Raw genomic sequence first — 9,214 nt, 5'->3', positions numbered from 1 at the left:
TTTTTGCTGAGTTTGTAAACTTGTTTGTAACTTTATTTTTTTTTTGAACGATGGTGCTTTTAACAAAAAGTTCTGTACATATTTTAAATAAAAGGTTATCTTCTTCATTGTCTTCAGTTTTGTTAAACTAATATTTTAAAGCAAACTGGCTCTTTCTGAACAGATTTATCAAAAATAGACTTCTAATTAATATGATCACTATTCCTCATTGGCTTAAATCAGCATTACGCAAGAAGTTATTGGCTCAAATGAAAGGTGCATTGTTGACAAATATAAGGTTACAAAACCAGCACTGGATATAAAAAAAGCTTGCTGACTGAAATGCTAGTGTACACAAATGTGACCGCATTAGACCTGGAGAGCAGCCCTACAATTGTCATATAGTATAGTTGGAACATTCCATCTTAAAGCAAAAAAGATTCTGGAGTATCCATTCTCCTCATTACAAGTTAGTAGAGCATAAAAAATATTTTAAAACTGTCATTTCAACATAGAACAGGTAACAGGGTTATCTGAACACGCAACATCTTGTGTATCACTACAACCACATTGTTTATAATGTAATTTATCAATCAATCACAAAATTAAATTCAGGTTGTGTATGAAAAAAAAAAAACTAAAACAATGGGGGTGCAATGTTTTATCATTTATTCATTAAAGGTTGGACTTGTACACAATATAATATGCTACTTAGCAGCAATAAACAGATTACTGCTATAAGCAGAATGTTGGAAATCCATGTTTTCAATTACATAGATTAGGGTAATAATTACAGAATTGTTTGAAACTTCAGTACGGTCACGTGGTTGACAGTACAAGCACATTCCTCAGTGTTAAACAGCCCCTGCTCTGTTTATTGTGATGAATCCATGTGTGACAAGTTCATTGTGAAGACAGAACTTGTTACTGTTGAGCCCTTTGGGCTCAGCCCAGTCGGAACTATTCAATTCCCAGCCATAGCTCTTCCTGATCCTCTGCCACCTGCCTATTTATGCCTACAGACTGGGTGATATGAAAGCCAGTCCCCTGGGATTGAGTTACAGAGCTCCAAATAGAACTTAGCACCAGGTCAGGAAGGGAAAGGGGGTGCAGGGTTAACAGAAGATTTATGTTTCATATTTGAAACAGCTGCTAACCTCTCAAGACTTTTTAGAGAGCTGTGGCTATGTATACAGCTATATCTTCACATTTTATTCATATATAACATAATATCCAGAGGCTGAACTGGAAGAAGATCCTGATTTTAAGAATGGAGACTAATTAATTAGTGTAGTGGTGTGATTTGTTTGATTTATTACAAACAACAGGCCGTCAGCAGTGGCCCTGTATGATGCACACTGCACTGTGGTATTTGGCACAGGATCCAGAGCGGTGATTTAAGAGCTCTCATGTCATATATGATTCTGTTTTTACATCTGTGATCTCTCTCAGACCACAAGGACATACTCTCAAAACAAGTCTACTGCTGCAGGACAATGCAGGGGCAAAAACAGCGATCTGATAATCCAAATTTGGGCTTTGAGTACACATTTTCTACTCTCCCTTTTAATGGCAAAATAATCCATTTGGTCAATCCAACAGTCACATCAATTAGCTCCCTCAGTGGACAGAAATTTCTTAAGTCCTGCTTTTCCTAGCCTTTTCCTAGTTTAATACAGATGCGAGGTTATTTTGGGGAGGCAGGGATATGTCTTGGGCAAAGAGCATTAGGGTTCTCCTGAAGTAGCTTCCTGGTGACATCTAGGTAGTTTCACTAGAGGGTGGTATTGGGAGCGGTTCTTCCTCATCTGAATCAAACTCCACATTTTCATCCTTTACCCATTTACCACTTGGGTCCTGCAACCATCCGGCACTGAAAGAAAGAAAAAGCAATAAAAAAAAGAGACACTGTGGCTCCTAGAAAAGAATGATTTATTCTGATTCTTCTAGTAAACTGTTATGTTCAGAGAAGTACAACACATAATGCACCATACCAATGTATTGGTATAGATATTAACATTAGAATTAAGCATTTTAATCTTAACATTTAAAGTATTGCCTATTGAGGCCAAATTCATTTGACTACTCACATAGTAAAGCCATTATGGGCTGCCAAAAACTCTGTGCTGAAATGGCTAAACAATGTCATACCTCTTTAATTTGAGGTAGTGTTCTAGTTCTCTGCGCCTCTGCTCAGTCAGAGGTTCTGACTCGGGTACACTGGGAGCCTTACAGCCCTTCTTTTTATTCATCTGTTTTCCACTCTGGCACTGATCCGGATTTGCTTAAGGGGACAATAAAGTCATTCTATAAATAAACTGCATACATCTGCATCAAAATAACATCTGATGCATCCTAGAAATGCAAGCAAACAAACAAAAACTAAATAACAGTTGTATAATAATAGTAAAATAATAGTAACTTACTTTCTCCAGCAGGTTTGTGTTCTGTGTTTATGCTGCTTGTTGCAGTAGATATGTAGCTCTCTGGAAGACAGCTTTTTGATGTAACGTTCTCTGATCTTTCACTTAAAACAATTAAAAACCATTATATTATGATAAATAAATACATTATACAAATAATTGTTAAAAGAATCTGAACACACTTATATATCCTACTCCAAATATGGAGTGAGTTGTTAAAATAAGGATCTGTTTGGTGTTCTACTGAAAATTTCAACATTTTTAACACTGCAATATATATTGTAAAAAAAAAATCTATTGTAATGCCTTTTTTTTTTTTTTTTACATTGTGCAGCCCTTATAGATATAGACACAGTACATATATATATATCATTTATTATGACTGATATAATGTCAAATGTAGTGTCATATATTGTGTAAGTTGCATAATATTAAATTGACATAATAATCATGTAAAATACAACATACAATAAAAAAATAGCAATGAGTTTCTAATATCAAAATAGAAATGTATTTATCATTACCTGGCCTTTTTATGGCAGCTGCTGTAAGGAGAAGATCTTAGTAAGGCATGGTGGGTAATTTTCCGTGTCTGTGTGAGTAAAGGTGCTGAGCTTCCAGCTTCCTAAACCAATAAACATGGTTTATGAAATTCTAATGGTTCTATCTACAACACTGTACATTTTGCAAAAGGTGGGTACCATTATTGTAAGTTGAACAAACATGCTATTTTTTACCTGCTGGTCGTCTTCCTTATTAACATATTCCTGATGTCGCCTTTTATCAATTTCGTTCTGTAATCGCGATTTTTTGCCATAAAACCATTTTAGACCTAGACAGTAGAAGACCCAAGAAGAAAAGAAAAGAACCCAACAGTGATCTAATACAGACTTGACGAAAAAACAACAAAATACACATTTCAACAAGACAATGCCAGATGCACTTATTTCATTAAGTTAAATTCATGCATAAGGTAAAATCCACCAAGACCTTGTGAAGCTAAATTAAGCAAAATCCAACCACTATTCTTGGTGTTTGAACAGCAATGAATAATGTGTGAGAAGTTTAATTTTAGTTTAATTAAAAGAAAGCACAACAAAGCACTGTAAATGTCCTCAATACTTTTTTAAAGACAACTCAATAATAACACAAATTCCCACCTTCAAGATGGCGCTTTCCTTTCCTGTGTACACTCAGCATATCCACAGTATCAAACACTGGACGATGTGAACAGACTAAACAGCTATACCTATCAAATCCAAAAGAATGTCAATAAATTACTACACATATACAAAGATGATCTTACTCATCTGAAGAGTATATCAACCACATATACCATACATATTGTTTAAAGTGTAGACATATGAATATTATAAGTACAAAGCTTCATTTTGCCCCAGTGGGAGTTGCTTGGTGGCAGGCCAGAAATTCAAGGAAAATAATCCACAATAAAGGTATTTTTGTAAAACCCATAATCTAAAGCTGTGCTGGGCAATGGCTTCTGAAACAATGTGCACAACAGGAAAAACACAACACTGATGAAAAATGCTGTTGTAGCACATAGCACATTCAAGGAGTATATTTATATACTAATTGATTAAATAAATTAGACATTACATTAATTTGTCATTTGGTTTAAAATAATATAGACCTAATTCAACATGTATTTGGTCACATAGCAAAATTGCACCTATTTCTGCACACACTAACTACCAAACGTTGCTTGAACAGGAACAATGATTAACGCTAATGTGAAAAACGACTAAATTTCACTCTTAATGAAATCCACATCACTAAGAAGCAGTATCCCAGATATGGATTAGGTGACCTAATCCATATCTGGGATAATTTAGGTCTAATTGTAGACTATTATTTTAAGTTTCCTTTCTATGGAACATCTCAATTTAAATTGTTGTGTGGTCGAAGACTAGGCATAATCCTTGCTATGTAAACTGCCACACATGTAAAATGCTTTTGGCAACTCAAAAACGCAAAATATAGCTTTAAAACCCCACAATTCACTTCAGGCAATAGTTAATACAAAAATGACAGAAGCGTGCAGGGACTTTAGTGGCTACGCTAGCTAACTCTGATTCTACATCCGGTAGGTTTGCTAACGCTAGCTACAACCTGCATATTTATTCATACACCACCTTCCATTCTTCATCAGAGTGGCCTCGTCTTCGGGTATGAAGTTGGAGAGTAAATCTGCAACACGCCGTTTCTATAAGCACAAATTATTAAATATATTAAACATGCTAAAGCCAGGATTTGTGTGCTTTCACAAACTTTAAAGCTAGCTAGCTACTAGCCAAACCTGCACTTAAACAAATCGTTTAAAGCATCTACCGCATCTCACGGTTCTCTTTAAAGCATACGGGGCTTAAGGTTGTTTACGTTACCTTTAGGACATTTAGCTGGCTCTGGTCATCGCCTTCTCTTTTGAAGGACATATTGTTTTATTAAACTGTGAGTTAGTGAGCTAAGCTTATCTTAGCTAACCGAGGTGCTGCGGACTTCTCACTCACACCGACTGCCTGACTTCCTGTTTTCATTGTGGGACTCGCTGGGCGGAACCATGGCAACGCCAGATTAGCTTAGCGAGCGCATTAGGCTAATGGAAGCTAGTCCATTACAGACACATAACTACAGTGCAGCTCACTATAATTAGCGGCGCGGTCACACCGCCAACACCACAGTCTGGGCTCCGTGCTCTGGTACAACTAGCTAGCTAGCCGTAACTTTACCTAACTATTTTAGAGACTGAGCCGCGTTTAGCTACGCTAACTTAATAAGTAAGTCCGTTATCTCGTAGCTAGCAAGCAAGCTAACTAACTTTTTCGTAGCGTAGTGGTGAGTCGGTATGTCGTATTTTACTAGCTACGCTAGTTAGCTAGCTAGCTAACTGTCTAATCTGTCGTATATCCTGCTACGCAGTTTAAGTTAATGTTGAGCTAGCTAGATTTGGCAGTACGCATTAAGTTAACTTCGCTGGAGCTAAAATGTTTCCTAAAGTGGGCAGATAGCTAACGCAGTTTTTTTTAACTGAAGAGCTAGCTAGTCATGTTGTGGTCTACAGGATGGGCCGGTTAACACGGGTAAGTTAAGTTATTGTGTAACTTAGCTACTATCCTAATAAGTTACTTGCTATCCTAAACTAGCTACAGACAGTGTAAGTTATTTATTTAGTTAGCTAGTTGTGGGTTAAAATCTAATATGTATGTGTGTAAACAGTGAGTAAAAGTGAGATTGTAACGTTGGTTGCTAAATTGTCAAAATGAAATGCAGTTTCCCCCCTCTAGCATAAATCATGTAAGTTAACCCTATCTCGTTTTTTCTATTTTTGTAGCTAAGTGGGTTAACCTCTTTGTATTGAAGGCTAGAGGTTTATATTCAGCAGTAAAGTGGAGCTAGCTAGTTAACGTTAGTGTAACTTTATCTGATGATGGAGCTAACGTTAAAGTTGTAGAAATTACGTAGTTAGTTCGCGTTAGCTAGCTTGTTATCTCTGTTTAGATGGATGAACTCTATAGCTAACTATGTTGTTGGACAAGAAACTGTCCAATCTGGAAAAGAAAACTTGTTTGGCAGTGAGCTGTTTCATTACTATACTGTTTATTGCTGAATTACCTAGTGAACCTAACCAAGCTATAACGTTATAACTAGCTATTTATCTACAGTATTACTCGAGATGTAGCAGCCATCCTATTGTCTTGCTTACTAAAATTCTCAGCCCCAAACGGATCATCATCATCATCATCATCATCATCATCCTCAGTAAACTAGTAAAGTCGTCATGTCCTCGGACCGGACATCTTCACTCACTGGATCACACGGGCTCCTACGCGGTCAGCGCACCAAGTCTTATGGCAGTCTGGTGACTTCGTCCCTGTCACCAGTCAGACAGAAACGCATTGAACACAAGGTTCAACCAGGAGACACTCTACAAGGATTGTCCCTGAAGTATGGCGTGTCTGTAAGTGCGTTTATAAAAGTGCTCTACTCTAAAAGTTGTAAAACGTAGTATTGCTTTTATCCATATTCAAAAAAAAAGTAACTATTTGCGTAGCATTGGCAAGACAGGCAGGCTAAATCCATCCCTTAATTCACAATTTTACATTGTAGTATGCCCTAATGACTGGGAACATCTTATTTGCTAGTAAAATATCGCTGAAACTGTCGATGACGAGCCAGGGATTTATACATGAGTGTTGTAGCTAAGCAATAATAAGCCATAATCAAAATCTTTTATTCTTTGTGTTTAAATTAAAGTTTGGTCATGAGGGTAAATAAGAATTAGATTTTAGATTGCAGTTGTATTTAAACAAATCTAATATTTAGGTGTAAGTAAGTAAAAGAAAGATTCTAGTTCCTAAATTGTCAAAATGAAATGCAGTTTTAAGAATGTACATTACCAATATTGTCACCTTCTAGCATAAACACTGTATCTCAATATTTTTCTCAATCATTTAAATCTAGGTATTGTTCTTAAAATGGTCTTAAAATATAATAACTAGTGGACTAAAAGAACATGACAAACTTAATACAAACACTTTTTACATTATCTACTATGTAAATATTTAATAATCGTACTGTTCACATTATTACTAAGACCCGGGTGCTGCTTCATACACCTGTGTTTAAGTAGCTTGTGCCTATTTAAATGCATCTGTTTTTGACCTCTTGTAGATGGAACAAATCAAAAGGGCAAACAGACTGTACACCAACGATTCAATATTCCTGAAGAAGGTCCTCTTCATCCCAGTACTGACGGAGTCAATATCCTTTGCTAATGAGAATGAGCTACTTAATGAAGTGTCAAATCAAGAAGAGAGAAAGTCACTTCAGCAGGTTTCCGCTGGAAACGGCCAAGCTGACTGTGAAAGCCAAGAAGTGACTTCAGATCTTTCTCCATCGGACTACTTGAAAAGGATGGATAGTCTGATTAATCAGTCTAAACAAGCAGCTGTGAAAACATGTCAAGAAGGAGATAAACAGTGAGTATTTGCAGTAATTGCTTTAGTATATAATCTTATATTGTTAAAATATAAAGTTATGTTTACATACATTGTTATGCTATTATAATAGCATTATATCAGTGACATAAAATAAGGACTAAAATTACAATAATTTAATTTTTCACTGTTATTTCTGCAAAATATTATTCTGCAGTCCATCATTCATATCTAGGAAGCAAATGTCTTATTAATGGGTATGGAAGTTGAACTTTAATTTAGTTCTTTACATTTTTTTCAAGGTTTTCATCAATGAAACAGCTTCCCAGCACTCATGTCTCCAGTGCTTCTTTCCAAGGTCAACAGGCAGTGCTGGGGGCTGTACCTCTCACAATCACCAAACGTACCAAGAAACTAAGAGACAAAGAGGATGAGATTTTTCAGCTCTGACACTGGCTGCTTAGAAGATCTCTCTGGCTTGTGTCAAGTATTTAAGTATGCAAAAAAAACCTTCAAGTTGAAGCATGAATTGAGGATGTCTGATTTCATGCCTTTGAGCTAGTGGTGCTGTGTGTTTGATATTCAGACTACCAGCATCTGTGCACTTGATGACTGATTGATTGTGTTGTGGGAGTGATGTGCTCTGCTACTGTACTAAATGTGCTGCTGTGGCCTTAGGTCATGTTTGCACTCTGGCCTGTTGCCTACTATTGGCTGCATCACAAAACAAACTGTACAGTACTACTTCCTCTGCATTTTCTGTCCCATGACTTCTGTCTTTTAGTCCTCCAAGAAATCAGACATGGCTTGCTTAATGACTGTTAGAAACACTACCTCACAAAAAAGATGATAGTTATGTTTACAAAGCAGAATTCCTCAAATTAACTTGGCATTAACCGATTGAGCAGGTTTAGTCACACTGTTGAGACATGACCGTTTGCTGCAAGTAGCTAAGTGGTATGCAAATGTGATTTTAGTCAATGATTCGACCGTTAGAAATACTTATATAAGCTGCATATTCATATATACATATGGGGAAAAATGCCCAAACATGAAAACATTTCATCTTCCCTAATTTCCTAGGCACATTTCATGTTCTATTTACTAAAGGTATGTGATACAGATTTTGTTTTGTTGATTTGTTTTTGTCACGTAGCTGCGAGACTGCCAGGGTTTTATTTCACAAAGAAGGATTTTTCAGTTGGATAAAAGTAAGCCAAAAGTTTCTGCTGTCCAGTGGAAATGAGCAAACTAAGCCCTCTGAGAAATCCTGCTTTGTAAAATGCTGCCATTGTCAAAATCCATAGTTTTAGTTCTTGCCATTTTTTTGTAATTGTAACTGAGCAGTGATCTGCAGGTATACAATAAGAAACACTGTGCCCTGTGCCCTCTGTTCTCTCATTATTGTAGGGATTTAACAGATTGCTAATCACTGAAGCCGTTACATTAACTAGTGTCCTAATTTCTTATCGATTTCAGTTCAGTGTTTTATTTATTTGGTGTTTGCAGTTTTAACAAGCTGTAGCCAATTCAAACTTGACTTTTTTTGTTTGTGTAAGATTTGTGAGAATGGCCATAAACAGGAATGCCACCAAGTAGAGTCAGAGCAACATTCAGGTTTTCAAGATCTCATGACCCATTGATTAATTGCCAAAGGGAATTGCTCTAGATGAATACTTTGTAGAATGTATGTGGTTGTGTGCGCTGTGCTTACATTGTTAACAATGTAATACCATGCAGAAATATAAAAATCTAGCAGTACCAATAAAACACACAGCTGATGATGAATAAATGCAGTGTGCCCAAAGACCTTTGGATTTGTTAGTATTTTTATGCATAATTTATTTGGTTCCCAAG

At 36.4% G+C, this 9,214-nt stretch overlaps 2 protein-coding genes across 3 annotated transcripts; one reads left to right on the top strand and one right to left on the bottom strand.

Moving 5' to 3' along the window:
* Window positions 1–631: 631 nt before the first annotated feature.
* scnm1 (sodium channel modifier 1) lies at window positions 632–4,973 on the bottom strand. The gene is made up of 8 exons (XM_007249776.4): window positions 4,805–4,973; window positions 4,556–4,626; window positions 3,563–3,651; window positions 3,140–3,234; window positions 2,927–3,027; window positions 2,406–2,506; window positions 2,131–2,263; window positions 632–1,852 (listed from the first exon to the last, which is right to left on the bottom strand). Exons 1-8 carry the CDS (start codon window positions 4,853–4,855, stop codon window positions 1,741–1,743), a joined length of 753 nt encoding a protein of 250 aa, XP_007249838.3. The 5' UTR covers window positions 4,856–4,973; the 3' UTR covers window positions 632–1,740.
* Window positions 4,974–5,035: 62 nt separating this feature from the next.
* lysmd1 (LysM, putative peptidoglycan-binding, domain containing 1) lies at window positions 5,036–9,166 on the top strand. 2 transcript variants are annotated; one of them, XM_007249775.4, is made up of 4 exons: window positions 5,036–5,500; window positions 6,136–6,378; window positions 7,092–7,399; window positions 7,660–9,166. In XM_007249775.4, the coding sequence occupies exons 2-4, from the start codon at window positions 6,199–6,201 to the stop codon at window positions 7,805–7,807; spliced, it is 636 nt and encodes a 211-aa protein (XP_007249837.2). In that variant the 5' UTR covers window positions 5,036–5,500; window positions 6,136–6,198; the 3' UTR covers window positions 7,808–9,166. The 2 variants fall into 2 exon arrangements, with proteins under 2 accessions (XP_007249837.2, XP_022529234.1); XM_022673513.2 differs by lacking the exon at window positions 5,036–5,500 and having other exon boundaries at window positions 5,508–6,378.
* The last annotated feature ends 48 nt before the right edge of the window (window positions 9,167–9,214 follow it).

The sequence above is a fragment of the Astyanax mexicanus genome, chromosome 6, assembly GCF_023375975.1.
Source record: "Astyanax mexicanus isolate ESR-SI-001 chromosome 6, AstMex3_surface, whole genome shotgun sequence".
NCBI classification, from domain to species: domain Eukaryota; kingdom Metazoa; phylum Chordata; class Actinopteri; order Characiformes; family Acestrorhamphidae; genus Astyanax; species Astyanax mexicanus.
Note: the sequence above shows the minus strand (reverse complement) of the source record. Positions and strands in the feature narration are given on the sequence as shown.

Coding starts and splice junctions, on each gene's coding strand:
- lysmd1 (XM_007249775.4), top strand. CDS start 6,199: ATGTCCTCGGACCGGACATCTTCACTCACTGGATCACACGGGCTCCTA. Junction 6,379..7,091: donor CCCTGAAGTATGGCGTGTCT/GTAAGTGCGTTT, acceptor GACCTCTTGTAG/ATGGAACAAATCAAAAGGGC. Junction 7,400..7,659: donor TGTCAAGAAGGAGATAAACA/GTGAGTATTTGC, acceptor ATTTTTTTCAAG/GTTTTCATCAATGAAACAGC.
- scnm1 (XM_007249776.4), bottom strand. CDS start 4,855: ATGTCCTTCAAAAGAGAAGGCGATGACCAGAGCCAGCTAAATGTCCTA. Junction 4,627..4,804: donor GCCAGCTAAATGTCCTAAAG/GTAACGTAAACA, acceptor TTGTGCTTATAG/AAACGGCGTGTTGCAGATTT. Junction 3,652..4,555: donor ACTCTGATGAAGAATGGAAG/GTGGTGTATGAA, acceptor TGGATTTGATAG/GTATAGCTGTTTAGTCTGTT.